Source organism: Antechinus flavipes, chromosome 2, assembly GCF_016432865.1.
Source record: "Antechinus flavipes isolate AdamAnt ecotype Samford, QLD, Australia chromosome 2, AdamAnt_v2, whole genome shotgun sequence".
NCBI classification, from domain to species: domain Eukaryota; kingdom Metazoa; phylum Chordata; class Mammalia; order Dasyuromorphia; family Dasyuridae; genus Antechinus; species Antechinus flavipes.
The window spans coordinates 537,870,678-537,890,202 of record NC_067399.1 but is presented as its reverse complement, the minus strand read 5'-3'; the positions used below and the strand labels follow the sequence as shown (position 1 = coordinate 537,890,202).

At 33.2% G+C, this 19,525-nt stretch overlaps 1 protein-coding gene and 1 non-coding gene across 5 annotated transcripts in view; both read left to right on the top strand.

Annotated features, from left to right (window-relative positions):
* The window catches only part of PIAS1 (protein inhibitor of activated STAT 1), a 205,368-nt gene that overhangs the window by 47,300 nt on the left and 138,543 nt on the right, over positions 1 to 19,525 (top strand). The window contains exon 1 of one of the 4 annotated variants that reach the window (XM_051980783.1): positions 18,792 to 18,844. The exons of the other annotated variants lie outside the window; for them this stretch is intronic. Coding sequence (XP_051836743.1) covers positions 18,836 to 18,844 — 9 coding nt within the window. The 5' untranslated portion in view covers positions 18,792 to 18,835. Of the gene's footprint in view, positions 1 to 18,791; positions 18,845 to 19,525 lie in introns of those variants that run through there. 4 annotated transcript variants of the gene reach the window in all.
* On the top strand, positions 4,859 to 4,961 carry LOC127552623 (U6 spliceosomal RNA). Its single transcript, XR_007951481.1, has one exon. It is a non-coding gene; the product is annotated as a U6 spliceosomal RNA (small nuclear RNA).

Below are 19,525 nucleotides of genomic sequence, written 5' to 3'. Positions count from 1 at the left end.
TTGTTCTTCAGGCATTTCAGTTGTGTCCAACTCTTTGTGACCCCATTTGGGGGTTTATTGACAAAGATAATAGAGTAGTTTGCTATTTCTTTCCTTACGTCTCATTTTACAAATGAGAAAACAAGCAAACAGTAAAGTGACTTGCTCAAGGTCACACAGCTAATACAAGTCTGAAGTCAAATTTGAATTCAGGTCTTCTTGACTCAAGGTTTAGCACTCTTACCACTTTGCTACCTAACTGCTATGTGGCAGTTTATTGATTGATATATAAATGTTAGCCATCATCATTATCCAACAAAAAAAATTTGGTTAGAGAATATGAACATGCAGTTCTTAAAGGAAGAAATTCATGCTTTCAAGAATCATATAAATGTTATCAAAAGACTTAGTGGAATGGAGTAGGATCAGGCTAAATAAGCCCTGACCAGCTGCTTTTGGCACTATCCCTGGGTTGCAAAGCTAGTACAGGAGTAGTAAAGTAATTGAAGGAAGAATCCTTTATTTAGTTCTCCCTCAGAAGTAGATGTACTCCCAAGAAGGACACAATGAATACCGAATCAGGAGCAAACTTTATGTTTCGTTTGATTCCTTACGCCTCCCTACAAAGGTCTAATTGGTTGGATTTATAGTCAGAGCTCCTCACCACTAGTCAGCTTTAAGATTGGAATTACAATTAAGTCAATTTACAGAGTTACAGTTCATGTTAAAATTTACAATCCTTTTTATTCTTGGATTCCATGTCAAAAAAAAAAGGGTTGTGTCTTGGCATTGATCTTAGCTGGTGTGAGACAGTTTAAGCCTGAGTCCTTTTGTCAGGAACTTTGTTGTTTAGCCAGTTCCTTAACATACGTGGTGATGGTTGGAGATATTTTAATAAGATATTTCACTCCTCCCTCCTTCCTGTTTTGATAATATCTGTAGAAACTTCTCACATAAACTCCACATCACTAATAAGAGAAATATAAATTAAAACTCTTGAGATTCTACTTCATATCTATCGAATTGGCAAGGAAAATAACAGTTGTTGGAAGGACTTCGATAAGACAGGTGATTTACTTATTGGGTATTTAAGTTCAGAATTTTTAAAAAGTAAATATATGTCTTTAAAGGTTCCTTGTTGCAGCATTTTAAAGATTCTTAACATTTTAGACCTTAGAGCTACTCCTAAGAAGGGAAATTAATTCCATTACAGTCTTCCTTTTATGTCTTCTTATTCCCTTTCCCAACATGTGAAGATAATTCATTTTTTAAATCATTTTGGAAAAATTATCACTTGCTAATTCCTTATTCCACTGTATCTTTTTTCTTTGTAATTGGCGTGAGTAAAAACAATAGAGGTAGTAAGTAAAAATAAGGCTGGCAAGGTAGTGTCAGATAAGGTCATATCATAGACAAAATGTGAAGCCGCTATGTTATTTAAGTTTTGCAGCCACAAAAAACTGCTCATCCCAAAAGTGAAAAGCATTGTATTAATATGGATCTTAGTTCTAGGTGTTTCATTGCCTTAAGCCTTAACTTTAGAAATAGTCACATGTTAGCAATTCATTTGACTTGGAAAGATGTTTTTAAATCATTACTTAAAAACTTGAATTTGTGGTTTCACAAACATTGATATTCCCTTCATTCTGTGGATGTCCATACATAATCCATTGTGGATGATCTCAAATCATAAACCATGACCACCTTCTCCTCTGTCTGACTTCCTATAAATCTTCCGCATTTCACTTGGTTGGAGGTTAACATGTGTTTTCACAGACTATGTCATTATAATACAAAAACTTTTACAGCTTCTACCATTCTAGAAGGATTCTTGGCAGCTAGTTGATTGTCTGCTTTCTGAGGATCAGCATAGCTAAAAACAGAGAGCCTTATCTCTCCTAGCCTAGCCACTTATTGATGAATTTTTTGACCATTGAAATTAGTAAAATCATAAGTATATTATTTCAATTATTATAGCAGTTTTAAAAAAATAAAGCTTTTTATTTTCAAAACATATGCATGGATAATTTGACAACTTTAACTCTTGCATAGTCTTGTGTTTCAGATTTTTTCCTCCTTCCCCCCACTCTCTCCCCTAGTTGGCAGGCAATCCAATATATGTTAAACCTGTTAAAATATATGTTAAAACCAATATGTATTAACATATTTATACAATTCTCTTGCTGCACAAGAAAAATCAGATCAAAAAAAGAAAGTAAATGAGTAAGAAAAATGCAAGCAAACAACAAAAAGAGTAAAAATGGTATGTTGTGATCTTTATTCAGTTCCCACAGTCCTCTCTTTGGGTGTAGATGGCTCTCTTCATCACAAGATCATTGGAACTGGCATCAATCATTTTATTGTTGGAAAGAGTCACATTCATCAGAATCGATCGTCATATAATATTGATGTTGTATGGTGTTTTTTTAAAAAATCATTCCCCTCCCCCACTAGTTGGCCTGTTATGCTGAAGTAACGAATTGACTTATTTGTAATTATTTTGTATGCAATGCTTCTACCACAGTCTTTGAACTCTTTATTTTTTTAAAAGTGCCTTAAATAGTTTCATCTGCAGTAATAATTTATGTAGCCAGTCCTTTCTTCTGGTTCAAAAGTAAACTTTAGCTCAAAATTAAATTCTGAATTAGAGCTTTGGTTTATTGTATATTGTTTTCTTGAGTGGTTGGAAATATTAGAATAATTTGGTTTTTAAATGAAGATTTTTTTTTTAAGCAGACTTTTAAAATCTAGTTTTTTTAAAAGTTTCTAAACTATTAAAAGCAGTTAAACTGGTATGTTCATTATTAAAAGCATATTTACTCCTACAAACTGGAGGAGGAACAGAATTTGAAGAGGTAGGGATAGGGTTTGTCTTTTTGGTGATTGGAAAACTGAATAAACAAATTTAAGGCTATTCCAGAGGTAGATAAACTAATTGTCCCCCCCCCCCCCAAAAAAAAAAAAAGTTGAGTTAAATTGCAAACTTCTCTTTAATTGTAGCACTGAGAATATTTAAATACAGAAGTAGATATTGCCCTGCATGTGATCAAATGCTTGCTTTTTTTCTTGTTTAAAACTAGCTTTTCTTTAAATTTTTTGGCTAGCATTTTTAGACTTTAGAGCTTATGACAAGTTAAAAATTGTAGGCACTGATCAGGTGCCATTTTGACTGCTCTAGCTCCCTGCTGAGGCTGCTGCTGATGATTCTGGCATTGTTGGCAATAGGACACAGAAAACAGAGGAAACCTGTTTAGCAAATGGCCATCACAGATTCCTTTGCCTTAGTGATAATAGCTAACATTTATTAAATACCTATGTTATGCCAGATACTGTGCTAAGCACTTTACAAATATTATCAATCTGGGAGATAGATACTTTTATTTTTCCCATTTTACAGAGGATGAAATTGAGGCACAGAGGTTAAGTGATTTGCCCAAGGGGACATAGTAAGATGCTGAAGCTGTATTTGAACTCGAGTCTTATTTCCCAGTGACTAGAACATTGTAAATAGGTAATAAATATTTTGAGTCAGTTGACTCTTTGTATTTACCGCAGCACCACAGTCTTTTTCTGCTTTTTAAGATGCATTGTTTTCCAAGAGTTGACCTATTTGCTATCTCTTGCAAGGTAACTTTTCTGATGTACTTCCCAAATACCTTATAAACAAATCTACACACATTGTTTCCTCCTAGAAAACAATCTTTGGGGGAGGGGGGGGATTAAAAGGGTGGTCACACTATCATTATTGTCTTTTTTCCCCTAGTATAGTGCTTGGCATATAGTGGTTTTCTTAATAAATGTTTGTTTATTGACATGTAGTGCTGTGGGAAATACAAAGATAAATTAGTATTTAACTTGAATTCTTATAAAGGAGTCATATTTTTAGCTGAAACTATGAGGCAAAATGGAGACAGTTAAGAAAATTTAAGAGATAATGTATAGTTTTATTTTACAGTTAGAGAAGGTAAGATTTGATTGTGATTTGTTCAGATTCCCACAATTAGCATTCTTTTTACCAGGCTATGTAATATCATATTATGGTAGGAGTTAAAAAGAGAGACAAATCACTTTTGAATAGGGTAATTCTGGGAAAGCTTAATGGAATAAAGAAGGTTACTTTTGACCTGAGTATTAACAGATATTGGTGTGTGACAAATTTCATTCTAATAGCATCAGCAAAAACAAGGGTGGGAATGCTGTGAATTATCCAATTTAGCTGCTAAGTAGGATGTATATAGGCAATATAGTAATAAATAGGATTCATGATTTTGGGAACATTACATACCAGATGAAGAAACTTAGCCTTAATTGGGCAGGTAAAGAAGATCCTTGAAAACAGATGAGTTGGGAAATGACACAATCAAAGTAAACTTTAAGAAGATTAATCAGTATGTATAGAATCTATTAAGAGGGAAGAAACTGCAGGTAGGGAGATGAGTTATTGTTAATAACTCATGTAGATGTAGGGTAATGGGAACAAGAACCTAGAGTTTTGACATTAGAAAGAAAAAGGAATGATGGATGGGTGTAAAACACTGTAACAAATAAAAGGGCTGCCTTGGTGCTTCTGGAAGACATACGATAATGAAAAAGTCAATAGATGTGAGGAATGGAAGTGTTAGAGCCTAAATGCTTGGGAAAATGGTGGTACCATGAACTGAGATAGAGCAGGAGAAGGAGCTAATTTGGGTGGGGGGGAGTTGTTGAGAATGAAAGGTTTGGTCTTGGCGTTTTTTGAGGTGCCAATGAAACCTCCAAATGATCCTGAAGACAATTGAAAATACCTTACTTTTAGTGATGATACCTGGAGAAAGAAACTTTCCAACATTCCTTGCTCTATTACTAGACCATCAAATTTTTGCATTATTTGGCATTTAGAATGCTCCATTAGCACATACTTTAAAATTAGAGTCATACAGAGAAGATTATCATGGTTCCTACATTAAGATGACATAAAAGTTTCAACTAGGTTATTGTTTTAAAAGAGGCAGCCTGATGAGGTTCTTTGAATACTTTTTTTGGAATTAGAAGACTTGGGTTCATAACTTGTCCCTGAAAATTACTAGATGTGTGGCCCTGGACAAGTCATTTGACAGTAATAGCTTAAGGCATTTAAGACTTAACCCACTATATTGTGAACAGTTTGAAGGGAGTGCTCACTAATTAAATCATATCAACACATAGAGATTAGTTTTTGTGGACACAATCATTTTACTTGGGTTACTTATTTAGGAGTTTGACTTTAAAATGTTCTCTTAATTCAAACTACCAGTCATTAAAAAAATGATAACATGAACCTTTCTTCTGTATTTGACTGAAAAGGGGGAGTGAGGGTGGCTTTTCTAGGTAAAAAGATATTTTATTTGGTTGACTTATGCAGGGTTCTTCAAACTTTTTAAATAGGGGGTCAGTTCACTGTCCCTCAGACTGTTGGAGGGCTGGACTGTAGTAAAAACAAAAACTTTGTTTTGTGGGCCTTTAAATAAAGAAACTTCATAGCCCTGGGTGAGGGGGATAATCGCTCTCAGCTGCCACATCTGGCCTGTAGTTTGAGACTCCCTGGTATAGGAATGTATAAATTGGAAATAACAAAACCAGAAACCTAGCATGTCATTGAATGGGTTCAAGCTCTTCCTTTGCTACTTCATTCATTAATTGTGATGGTAAGCAAATTACTTTATTCCCCCCTCCCCTTGGCTTTAGTTTCTTCATCTGTAAAAGGGGAATAATGATAATAGTACCTTTACTTAGTAATACTTACCTATTACTTTTATCATAGAATTGGTCTGAAGAAAATACTTAATTGCATAAATGAATTATATATGCTATTAACCAAATTGAGGAAAATTATATGCTGTAAAAATGTTTTTATATCTTATTTTTATTGATAGCCTTTGTTTTTAGATTATTTTAATATATAAATAAGTATATTGCTTCCCATTCCCCTACTTTAAGAGAGTCATTCTTTTTAATGTAGCTTAAAAAGTGATAGGAAGAGGTAGTTTAGCAGAATCCCCTGAATAGAGTCTGCAAAGAGGAGTAAAAGTGGGAAGGTGCATTTTACCTTCCTTGAGGGCTTTTTAGAATTATTTAACATTATTTGGGGGTTTTGTTATTTTGATTTACATTGTGTTTAAATTTTTTACATGTATGTATTGTTATCAGACTCTGTCTAATTGCATCAATTAATAGATCTTTGAGTGCTTCTCTGGATTCTTCTTACTGGTCATTTTTTGCCCAGTAATCCATTAAATTCATGTACTACCGTTTGTTTAGCCATTCTTAATTGTTTCCAATTCTTTGTTATCACAACAAAAATATTGCTATGAATCTTATTTTTGTTTTTAACTCCCTTTGGGGAGTTATGCTTTGGAATGGGTTTTCTGAGCTAAAAGTTATGGAAGTTAAATCATTTGTTTACCTTTAAGTAAAATAGTGATATATTTCCATAGCTTTCTAAAGCTTTCAAAGATATTTACATGTGTTATCTCATTTAAACCTCATAGCAAGGCCTTAAAATAAGTATTCCAAGTATTATTTCCATTTTACAGATGAGAAAACTGAAGTTCAAAGAGATCAAACAACTCATAAACCAGGTGGGATTTGAGCTCTTCAGACTCCAGGTCCAAAGCTTTTCTCTATTATGCTACATTGCCATTCGAGATAATTACCACTCAATAAATTTCTTTTCTTCTCAATGGATGGGGGAGGGAGTAGGTGGAAGGAGAGAATTTAGAACTGAAAATAAAAAATAAATTAACTTTCTCCCTCAAATAACTACCATTTTATAGAATGCTTTAAGATTTTAAAAACATTGTACATTTTTTCATTTGTTTCATTTGAGCTCTGAGGGACTGTTTTACAGATTAGAAAACTGAGAATTAGATAGTGATATATTCCTGGTCATATAACTTGTATGTGTTGCAAATAGGATTTCAAATGATATATTTTATAGAACTTTTACATATCCACCTAAGTAATAAACTGCTTAAAGACAAGACTGTCTTGTTCTGAAAAGCTGTACCCTATACTACAAATATATGTATTTATATGTGTATGTGTATATAGACACATAAATAACATGTATTTATCTATACATGGTTATATACTAGATAGTACCCTTGCACTGAAGGGATAGTAAAGTTATATTCATACAAACAGGCTTTACTTGCTTTGAAGTATTGATAAAGTGGCCATTATTTATGGATTGGTTGCATATTTAAGGTTATGATTCCTTCCTTTACCCCTATTTTCCTATTCAGATTTTTACATTAGGTGGGTATTAAGTACAATTAAACATGGTCCTTAACATGGAAAACAGTATAAATACAAGCACTACATTGTTTTTGCCTTCTTTTGCTTCTCTTCCTAATCATATAATAGGTATTCCTCACTTAGGCTAGTCCTTTCATCTTCCTTCTTGATCTTATTCTCTCGCCTGGGACTTTGTCCCTAATTATTACTTTTTTTTTTTCCTAATTCATCAGATCTAACTTCCACATGTACTTGGAAACCAATAAAGTCTCCTTAATCCAAAATTTAAAAGAAAAGCATCCCCTTGACTCTTTTAACTCATTCAACAAATGCCTGCTTTGTGCAAGATGTTGTGCTTATACTAGATTTTCAAAATTCCTTTTTAGCTCTTCCATGGTCTGAGACCAATTCTTATTTTTCTTGGAGACTTTGAATGTTATTTTGTTGTAATCTTCTTCTTAGTGTGTTTTGATCTTCCTTGTCACCATAGTAGCTTTCTATGGTCAGAATCTTTTTTTGTTGTTTGCCCAGTGCCCTAGCTTATTACTTGGGCTTTAACTCTTTGTATTAGAATAAGGTTTCCAGGGGATAGGGTATAATCTCCCAACCTTCAGAAGTTTCATGCACCTGTTTTCAGAGATCCTTCTAAGGACCTGACCACAAATACTTTTCTTCCTTGGAACTGTGAGGAGCATCCCTGCCCCATTGTAGCTTTAAGATCTAGTATGCTAAAGCTGCAGAGTCCTTCCTCAGTACTATAGAGAGACCTCCTGTGAGCTGATCCCTCCAGAAGCTGCCACTGTCTGCTCCTGGTTTGCTGGTTTCCCAAAGCTACCCCCAGCTGAGACAAACTTTTCCTGCTTATTTTTGGTGTGTCTGGGCCGAGAGTTCTGGAAAACACCTCTGATTCAGAAGCCCCCAAGTTTCATTCCTGCTTTGCAGGCTGTCTTTGAATGGAAAAGTGTTCCACTCTGTCTTTTTTTGTATCCTGATATTCTAAAATTTATTTAGAGTCATTATTTAAAGGAATTTGGGGAAGAGCTTTGTAAGTACCTGCTTTTACTCTGCCATCTTGGTTCCACCTCCACTCCTATTGGGGAGTTCATGTTTTATCAGACAGGAGTGTTTATTTATCACTATAGATAACAATACTTTTATGCAAAATAATAGATTTTTTTTTCAAAAGATAGGAGAAAATTGAAAGAAAAAATACAAGAGCTAAAAAAATAGAATCAAGATTTGAACTCTGGTCTTTCTGACTTTAGCCCCAGTGTTCTATTTCCCTGGGCTCTGAGGAAGATCAGAATAGATGTAATAAAAGTAAGGTAAGACTTGGATTTTGAAGGTAAGGGAATTCTTTGAGCTGGAGGTAAAAAGAGAATACATTCCAATCATGGGATGTGGCTAAGGCAAGGTATAGCTGATGTCATGTAGATGAAGAACAGAAATTCAATTTGTTTGGAATATAAGAGCATGTGAAGGACAGCTGTATAACGTATGATATATAGAGAATGTATAATGAGGCTGGAAACTGCCTGATTTCTTGAAAAATTACCATCCTTTCTTTCCTCTATTCCTTGTAGCCTGTCTTTTACAAACACTATCATTCTACTATTTTTTCAGTTTATCAGTGATCAGTTAATCATCACATTTAATAAGTTAGTTCTATTGACTTTTCTCCCTTGGCTTCAAAGCACATTTTCCTGCTTTTTTTTTCTTTCCTTTCTAAACTGCTTTTTCTTTACTACTTGGCTTTTTTCCTTATCCTTTAGGAAGGATGCTTAAACTGGGAGCTGTGACTGTTTTTTACAACCTTTTTTCAATATAATTGGTTTTTTTGGTAGTGCTATTTGTTTTCTGCATTTTAAACCATTTATTTTGAGGAGTCCATGACGTTAGCAGATGGTGGTAAAAGGTCCATGACATGAAAAAGTTAAGTACTTTTTGATTTGAGGTGTGTACTTCCATATCTATGTTTAGTTGTTGTCATGGTAGACTTTCTTCATTAGCATTTTCATTTATTCCTTGGAGAAGTCTTATGTTGGTGATTTCTAAGTCTATATCTCTCAAATTAGCATTGCCATCTAGGTTGTTCTACAGGTATTTCAAATTAGTATGTCTAAAATCAGGCATGCTTATTTTTCTCACAATATCTGGTCTTATTTTTAGTGGTGCTATTCTCTTAGTAACCATACTATGTGCAAAATCTTTAGGTTTTATTATTCATTCAGTCCAAAACCTATCAGTTCTATACCTTTACAAGTACTTCTTGAATCTTTCCATTCCTTTCTTGAACTCTGGCCACTATCCTATTCAACAACTTTATTTCCACCCATTCTGGATTATTGCTTTAGCTGTCTCAGATTTATTCAGTTTTGCCAATTCAGTTCATTGTTCCTATGGTCCCTAGACTGACTAGAATCAAAATGGGGCATGTCACTTGTCCACCAAGTTAAGTTCAGACCCCTTGACCTCTTAGTTCTTCCATAGGTTGACATCATCCCTTATCTCAGTTACTTTTTTTTTTTCCCATTCCCTGGCTCAAGAAGCCCCTCCCAGGATCCATCACCTTTTCCATGCTGCTAATTCCCTGTTTGCTTCTCTTCCTTCTGATTGGAAGGGACTTCTCCCATTACTTTCCTTTATAGAGGGCAGAAACTGGACTTTCAAAAAAAGTTCACTCTACTCTGCATCTGCTACTCTGTTTGGTTTCTACTCCACAGAACAAGATGCCTCCCATTGCCTGATACTACCTTGTATGTACCTCCCCTTTCTTGCCACCTTTTGTGTGTTGTCTCTCCCCTCCCACCATTAAATTAAAAGCTGTTTGAGGGAAGAGACTTTTCTTTTTATTAATTGTATCCTTAAGAACATAGCACTGTGCTTATGTGCTTATGCTTAATAAGTGTTTGCTAAATGTTTTTTGGACTGGATTTTGATTGCTAAATAGATGACACTCTTTTTAGAGTAGCATTTTTAACAAAGGCTTTTGCTTACCTTGTTGATTGTACTAGAATGTCTTTCTTCTTCCATCTTGACTTCCTGCTTATCCTTTATCAGAGCCTTACATGCACTGATCTTCTAATCCAAGGAAAGGGAAGAGGCTTCCCTTGGCACCTTATTTTCTTTTGTGCCTAATGCACTTTATGTTTGTTATGTAGTTATGGTTATCTGTCTCAGAACTTCTTAAATTGTGGATCACTACCCCATATAGAATCCCATAACTGAATGTGGGTAATTCACAAAATTGATTCATTGTCAGTAAATGTTTGATTTGTATATCTATATACCCAGAGTTACATAAAAATTTCTCAGGTAAAAGGAGGTTGTGACTGGGAAAAGTTTTAGAAGCCCCAATCTATGTGATCTCTACAACTAGATAATGTCTGAAGTCCCAATATTCCAACCATAGTAGATGCTTAATAGAATTATAGAATTAGGGCTAGAAGAAGACCTGGGAAGTGCAACAAGGAAATGGAACCTCAGAGAGATTATTTTCCCAACATCACACAAGTAGTAATTAATTTAGATTGTAGATTCAACCCAAAATTCTCTGACTCCAAGTCAGCATACTTTTCTAGTATACTTAAAGAAATAATATTTGTTCAATTGCTAACTTATTGGCAAGTCTAATTTGTTTTGAAATAATTGACATGCCAAAAAAAGAAATGGTGAGGTGAACTTTTTCCCCCAATTTATAGTTATAAGTAATATATAGCATTTAAGGTTTCCAAAAGTGTGAGATATGCCTTACATAATATTTTGTGATTAGAGAATGCTTTACAGACTTAGTTCCTCACAATAAATTGTGATGTAAATGTTATTACCCTTTTTTCACAGATGAGGAAACAAACTGAGGACAAGCAATTTCTTTGAATCCAAGTCTTTTGATACATAGTTCAATTTTTGATAAATAGTTCAAAGCTGTTTCCATTTTGCTATACTGTCTATATTTTTAAAAATAACATATTAACATTTCAGTGTCTTTATGTAATAATCTTTTAAAATTTGCAAATGACAAGTTGGCATGGCAACATTTTAACTTTTTTGATTTACTTGCGGGTTTCCAGGAATGTTTACATTTTCTTCCATTTTAGAAATGCTGGATTTTCATTAAAGTGGTTAGGATTTAGCATAGATTTAGAGATATAAAAGATCTCAGAGGACATCTAGTTCAACTAATTCTTATAGATAAGAAAAAAATAAGTTACTTACCCAAACTAGAATATGAACACATGTTTTCTGATTTGCAATCTAGCATTGTGCCATTTTGTCTTGGAATACAACTGCAAAAAAAAAAAAAAAAATGCTTTCAGAAATGTAGGAAAAAAGGTTAGAAATGAATGATCTGAAAAATGTCATATAGCAAAGATTCTTCTATGATTTATGTTGTACATTTTCAGTTGTATACCATACTTAAAATGAGATCCGTTTAATTTCAGGACAGCTTGTTTTTGAGATTAATTTAGCCTATGATGTCACTTCTAACTAGCAGCAGTAAAAATAAGCAATTTTGATAAGAGAAATAAAGTAATCTTGGTAGAGGGATTTTCCAGCAGTGGAATACCAGGTTTAGTCCCAATCCCTAATCTTAAAGTTGGAATTTTGTAAACATCTCTGAAAATATTTCAGATTGTTTTTAAGGGAGGACAGTTGTTTTGAATTTTTCTGCTTCTTAGTTTCTTAAAGACAGGGACTATGTCTTATATTCTTGTTTCCTCTTTAACAGTATACTTTATACAGGAAGAGATTAGGTCAGAAATTTAGCCTGTAAGAATTTGTGATTTCCTGCTTTTAAAAAATACCAATAGAGAATTCTTCATAGCAATTCACATATTTATTGAATTAATGCATAATTATATTTTAAATTTTTAAAAATTATTCTGACCTTAAACATCTCAAAAAAGATTTCCATAAACATAGTAGAACAACAAATTCCCACTTTCACCCTCCTTCCATCCCCCCAGAAAAGAACATCATCCTTTAAAAGTCCATTAGTTCTTTATCAGGAGATGAATGGAATATTCTATAATGAATCCTTTGTAGTTATGGTTGGTCATTGTGTTGATTAGAGTTTCTAAATCTTTCAAAGTAGATTTTCTCTGTAATATTTTTGCTACTATATAAATTCTCCTGGTTCTGTTTACTTCAAATTAAATCAATTCCTTTAAATCTTAACAGGGTTTTCTGAAACCATCCCCTTCATAATTTTTAGAGTACAATAGTAATCTTTTGTATTCATGTATACCATAACATGGTCAGCCATTCCTCAAATAACAGGTATCCCCTCAGTTACCAATTCTTTATTACCCCCAAAAATGCTATAAATATTTTTGTATATATGGGTCCTTTCCCTCTTTCTAAGATCTCTTTGGGGTATGCATCCACTAGTTTTCCAAAATGATTGAATTAGTTCATAGCTGTACCAACAGTGCATTAATAATATACCTGTTTTTCCATATCCCCTTCGATATTTATCATTTTTTTAAAAAATCATCTTGGCCAGTTTGATGGGTATAAAATGATATCTTCATACCTTGCTTTAAAAAAAATTATAAATTTTACATGTTAACTTTGGTCTGCTTCTTTATGCTTCATTCTGATTGTCTTATTTTTTTTTTTAATGTCAGTTTGGTTGACTGAAGAAACAGAAACAAAAGAACATTCTTTGCTCCATTCAGAAACAGAGATCTGTCCCTTCTTTTTGTCCCAATACAACTTACAAGTCCCATTTTATTTCTGTTTTTTTTTTATTCTGAACTTTTGCACTTAACACTATTTTTACAAGATAGTACTATTAAATTCAACCTCTGTTAATCTAGTCTGACTTCCATCTTTAGTATATATTTCTTTTGACTGTGGTTGGTGAATTCCTTGTGCTTCCACATCAGTCTTTTCAAATAAATGCCATTTTTCCTCCTTGTGAAAAATTTTTCTCAGTGTCTTCAGTATTTTAAAGTTAAACACCTACCATTCTTCTTGGATTGATTTGTCCTGATTTGTCTTTTAACAATAGTTAGCAGGTGTTAAGTGCAAAAGTTCACTACTTTATCCATTTATACTATAGGATTCTTCTATCTTTTCTTCTCTTCTCTGACACTGCCACCAATTGAGTGCAGCCCTCATCACTTCTTGTCTAGATTATTGCAATAGTCTGCTGGTGAGTCCTCTTGCCTCAAATTACTCTTGACACACCAATCCATTCTCTTCTCAGTCACTAAAGTGATTTTCCTAAAACACAAGTCCAATTATGTCACTCATCTACCCAGTAAGCTGCAGTGACTTCTGGTTGTCTCTGAGAGCAAATACAAAATGTTTGTTTCGACATTCAAAGCTTTTCAAAATCTAGCCCCTGAACTTCCAGTTTTCTGTTTAGTTTTTATATAAACTGTGCATGCAGAGAGTTTTCAACATTCATCTTTGTAAAACTTTGTGTTCCAAATTTTTTTCTTCCCTCTCTTTACCCTCATTCCCTAGACAGCAAGCAGTCCAATATTGGTTAAACATGTCCAATTCTTCTAATCATATTTCCATATTTGTTGTGCTGTGCAAGAAAAGTCAGATCAAAAGGCTGGGGGGGAGGGGAGGAAAAATAAATCTTTCCAGTTTACTGGAAAGTACTCCCTAAAACTTAATTCAGTGATATTGGCCTTCAGGTTCTTTTACAAACAAGACTGCCACCTCTCGATTCCTGGCATTTTTCCTGTCTCCCATGTTTGTAAATGCTCTTATTCTTTTTCAACTACTGACCTTTAAGTGCCAACTAAAATCCCGCCTCCTCAGGAAGCATCCTTTATCCCCTCTAATTACAGTGTTTTCTTTTAATTATTTTCTACTTATCTTGTGTGTAGCTTGTTTTTTATATATTTGTATGCTATTTCCTCCAGGAACATTGTAAGCTCCTTGAGACCAAGGACTATATTTTGTTTTTCTTTTGTATCCCTTGTGCTTAACACAGTGCCTGGCATATATAGGGGCCTAATAAAGGTTTATTGAGGTTTTTTTTGGGGGGGGGATTGGAACTTTTTGAAAACTTCTTTCTTCGGATATAGGGTACACTTCAAACTACACTTATATTTTCTCTCCTCCTCAATAGAGAACAAAATTTTAAGAACATTATTTTCTCTCCTATCATTTCCTATCATTCACTAGTAACCAGTGCTTCCCTATTGGTAAGATGCAGGTTCAGAATAGCATTTTCCTTTGTTGGTCCTTTTGAAGAAAGGAATTATCATTGAGGCAGATCAAGAAGTTATTAATTGTTCCATTTTTGGTGAGGAGAGAGAACTACAGCAGACTTCTTGATAGTTCAAAATTCACATCATTATTTGTGCCTTTGTGACAATTTTGTGATGTTTCCCAAATCCCTCATCCATTTCCTTTATTTTTCCAGGTAATTTGTGACATAATGCATTGTGACAAATGACAAACTGAACAAAAATCATTTCTTTCTCTTCCCATTGATACTCACCATGCTTCTTTTTCTCTTTCCAACTTCACCCCATTTTCTGATATGAATATACTTTCTTGATTATTTGGAAAAAATAAAGAGGTTTGAATCTTGTCTTACTATAGTTTTTTCAGGAAAATTAAATACTCTAGATTATTGCAGTAGTCTGCTGGTGGGTCCGCTTGTGTCAAATTACTCTTGACACACCAGTCCATTCTCTTCTCAGTCACTAAAGTGATTTTCCTAAAACACAAAAAAGTTGACTTTTTAAAAATATATATATTATATGCTTGTATATTTTGTTGTATGTTAAGAGTTCCAACAAGGTATAGTGTGCTCTTTTAGCATAAGCATAAGAAATATTCTTTTTTGTATTACTACTAACTTCTACTTTAGGAAAAAGTGCTGAAAAAGTGCTGAACAAGCACGAAAGCTAACCTATGGAAGTTGGTTTAAAAACTCAGTTGTTACCTAGAACACAGACAACCAGAAAGTATAGATAACTGGGATTAAAAAAAAAAAAATCTTAATAGTATGATATTGTATTGCAGCATTATTGATTAAGATAATAGTGACTTTGAAGGCTTTGTAATAATCCAAAATCTTTTGATTGAATTACCAAAAAGTGTATTGTTTTCAGTATAAGTATAATGTTACATTTTTATTTTTTGAAAATTGTTCAATGTGTGTTGTGTCTTGGGTATCTCTCCCTTAATCAAAATGGGCCATTTTGAATATGTAAACATTTATTATATCATTATTAAAATTCTTCCTGACATATTGGAATTTTTGGTATTTTAATTAAAGTGTAATATTTTATCATATGAGTGATGAACTGAACCTGCTAAGGTTTCAAAAGAAGTTTTCTTATTTTTTTATGTACATGCCATTTAAAAAATAGCCCTGAAATGGTAAGACTAAATCTTGGAACTGAGACACATTAAAATATAAGCAACCCTGACATTAATACGAAGAGGGAGAAATTATTTTTTGAAAACCATGAAAAAAAAAGTCTTTAGTGTAGCCTCTGTATATAATAACTACAAAGTAGTTATTATAATTTGTGCTATGATAAAAGTGTGATGGGAAACAAGACAGTTATATTCTGATTTAACTGGTTTTCATGAGGTTTTGGTTTTAGAAAACTAGATAAATCTAAGCAGAAGAAACTAATAAGTTTGAGCATTTGCCCACCTAATTGTTTTTTTTTTTTTTTTTTTTTTTTTTTTGGTTAAGAATTTTTTGGGGTAGAATAAGCAATTTTTTTAAAAGTACATTTGACTATGTATTGTATCTAGGATATACTGCAACATATTTAACATATATAGGACTGCTTGCCATCTGGGGGGGGAGGAGGGAGGGAGGGGAAAAAACGAAACATAAGTGATTGCAAGGGATAATGTTGTGTAAAAATTATCCTGGCATGGATTCTGTCAATACAAAGTTATTATTAAATAAAATTAAATTTAAAAAAAAAAGGAAAAAAAAGTACATTTGACGTTATTTCCTCTTTTGAAATAACAATGAGCTTTTTATCCATCTTTGTACTTTTAAAAATTAATTATTAATGCAGATTAATTTTAATTAGTAAAGAATTTTTTTTTAATTTTCTTCTATGATCCCTCTCTGTTGCTGGGCCATATGCCCTTGAGGCCCAGAGGGTTTAGAGAATTCATTTCAACTGCCTCCTTTGCAGTACTAGACAGAAAGGTTTTTAATTTCTATCCTGTTATTTGAACCATTTAACCCTTAGATTTATTTTAATTCCGTTCAAGGAATAAAGAGTTTAGAATATAGAATGTAGAGAGAAGACAACAAACATACATTTAAATCAAGTGTGGAAAACTAGTATAATCTTGTATGAATGAGTAGAAAACAGTATACTATAGGATTGTCTCCTATAGGAGACAATGTATTTTTATGGAAATAGAGGCTTTCTAAGCATTCTTGATGAAAAGACCAGAGCTATGTAGAATTTTTGCTGTTCAAACACTGGATTTAAGAAACATGAAAGATAAACATGAACAATTGATAAAGGATTAGAGAATATAAACTGCCCACATTCAAATACAGATAGTAGTATATGTGTAATCTCTATCATCAGGGTTCATAGAAGGAGGTTAAAAATGGTAATGGAATGATAAAAGGAGAGGATTACATTGAAAGCATAAAGTAGAGAAGGGAAAAGAAGAGTAAAGGGGAAAAAATCTCATAACTGCAGTGTGCAAGTACACATTTAGAAAATCAAGAAGATAGAATGAAGAGGGGCTACTGACAGTTGAGTCTTATTCCCATCTGAGCTGGTCAAAGGAGTTGAATTCAGAAGTGTATTTAATGCAACAGAGAAACAGGAAAGAAAAGTGAATTAGAATAGAATAAGGGAGGGCTTAGTCCTGAATAAACTAATTATAAAGACGTATAAAACATGCATAATTCTTTGAGTTAGCAAATCCAAGGGGAATGACTGAACGAGTTATGGTTTATAAATGTAATAAATTATTGTTGTGCTGTAAAAAATGAAGAAAAGTCGAAAGTGGAAACACTAAAGAAATGAAGGGAATAGTTTCAGGAAAAAACTAGGAAGATTTTTGTGAACTGCTAGAGTGGTAGGAGTTTAGAGGTAGACAGTTTATACAATGACAGCATGGTAAAGATAACTTGGAAAGAATTAGGAACTCTGATCAACCAATGATGAAACATATTAACTCCTAATAGAAAAATTAAGGACTCAGACTGCAGAATGAGACTTTATTTTGACATGGCTAATGCAGAAATTTGTTTTGCTTGGTAATAGCATATTTGTGAGGGATTTGAGTTTTCTATTTTTCTCAGTGGTAAGTTTAGGGGCAGTTGAAGGAAAAGAAGGAAGACTTTTCCTGATAGAAAAGTGTGATTCAAATGATTAAATCGTATCATTTTCAAATGTTATATTCTTACTGTGTATATTTGACTTTTCTTGGTTGTTGACTTTTCTCCCTCTTGAATTATAGCAGTATTCTATCAGTGAGAGATTTTTAACTTTAGAATTTTTGCTCTTGGCTTACCTTTTCATGAATTTCAAGGAGAATAAGTTTAGCCTTATGAGTCTAGCTTACTAATATATTTGTTCTTTTATTAAAGAAATTAAAGAAATTAACATTTTTCATACTTTTTGTCATAATGAAGTTATTAGTAATTGAGCACCATTTACAAATCTAAAGATGCTGATAATTTTATTAAGTTTAATGTTTTAGCTATGATCATTTGAGCCATTATTCAAGGCAACTAGGTATGTACAATGAATAGAGTGCAGGACTGGAATTTGAAAGTTCTGAATTTAAACTTTGCATTGTATAAACTATATGATTCTGGGCTTTTCATGCCCCAGCTTCCTCCTCTGTAAAATGGGAATAATAGCACTTAGTTCACAGAGTCCTTGTGAGGATCAAATGAGTTAATTTATATAAGTGAAACAGTAAATCCTTGACCTGCTCATTCTTTAGGATTAGATTATTTAATTTCTAATATTTAATCTATGCTTCCATGACCCTTTGTTTAATGTAATTTTTATTGTATTATGATCTGAAAAGGGTGCATTTAGTATTTCTGCTTCTCTGCATTTGGTTGTGAGGTTTTAATGCTTTTATCCATAGTCAATTTTTGTGAAAGTGCCATGTATAGAAAGTAAGCATAAAGAATATTCCTTTTTATTCTTCTTCAATTTTCTCCAGAGATCTATTTTATCCAACTTTTTCTAAGATTCTATCTCCTTAACTTTTTTTAAAAGTTAGATTTCTCTAGCCCTGAAAGGGGGAAAAGTTAAGTGCCCCACTACTTTTTATTATTTTTTCCTGTTAAATATTTCCTTTAAGAATTTGGATGCTGTACCTTTTGGCACATATATGTTTAGGAGTTTTTGTTTTTTTAAATTACTGCTTGTGGTGCCTTTTAACCAGACGTTTCCCTGCTTATCCCTTTTAAATAGGTCTATTTTTGCTTTTGCTTTGCCTGAGATCATGATTGTTACTCCTTGCCTTTTTTACTTCAGCTAAAGCATAATAGATTCTCATCTGGCCCCTTATTTTAACCCTGTGTCTTTCTGTTTTAGGTGTGTTTCTTAAAAACAACACATTATTGGATTCTGGTTTCTAATCCATTCTGCTGTCTGCTTCCATGTTATGGGTAAATTCATCCTTTTCACATTCAAAGTTATGATTACTGTGTATTGTTCCATTTAATTTTCTTCTGTTTATCCTTTTTATCCTGTCATTCTTCTAAAGTTTTGCTTCAAACTGCTGTTGCCTTCCTTGATCTACTTTCCATTTTATTGTCACTGCTTTCTTTACCTTTCCCCCAAACTTCTATATTGGTTAAGATAGATTTCTCTACGTGTACGTGTACGTGTGTGTGTGTGTGTGTGTGTGTGTGTGTGTGTGTGTGTATGCATGCATGCTTTCTTTGGACCAGTTTAGATTAGAATGAGGTTCCAGTGTTGTCTGCCCCCTCATCATTTCCCCTTCCTCTGTTAAAAACTCTTCCTTATATGCTTCTTTTGTATGAAATAATTTTATTTCCCTTCCCCCTTCTCGCACAGCATCCTTCTTTCTCACATTCCAACATAATCAATGACTTTTTGTACCCTCTGTGTAGCATTCTGACTGCCCAAATGATAAAAATTCTTGTCATCTTCCCATATAAGGATGTAAACAGTTTATTGACTCCCTTATGTTTTCTCTTCCATGTTTACCCTTTTATGTTTTTATTGAATCTTGTATTTGAATGTCAATTTTTTTTATTAGCTCTGGTCTTTTCAACTGGAGGACTTGAAAGTTTAATTCATTCACTTTCACTCTTCTCCCCACT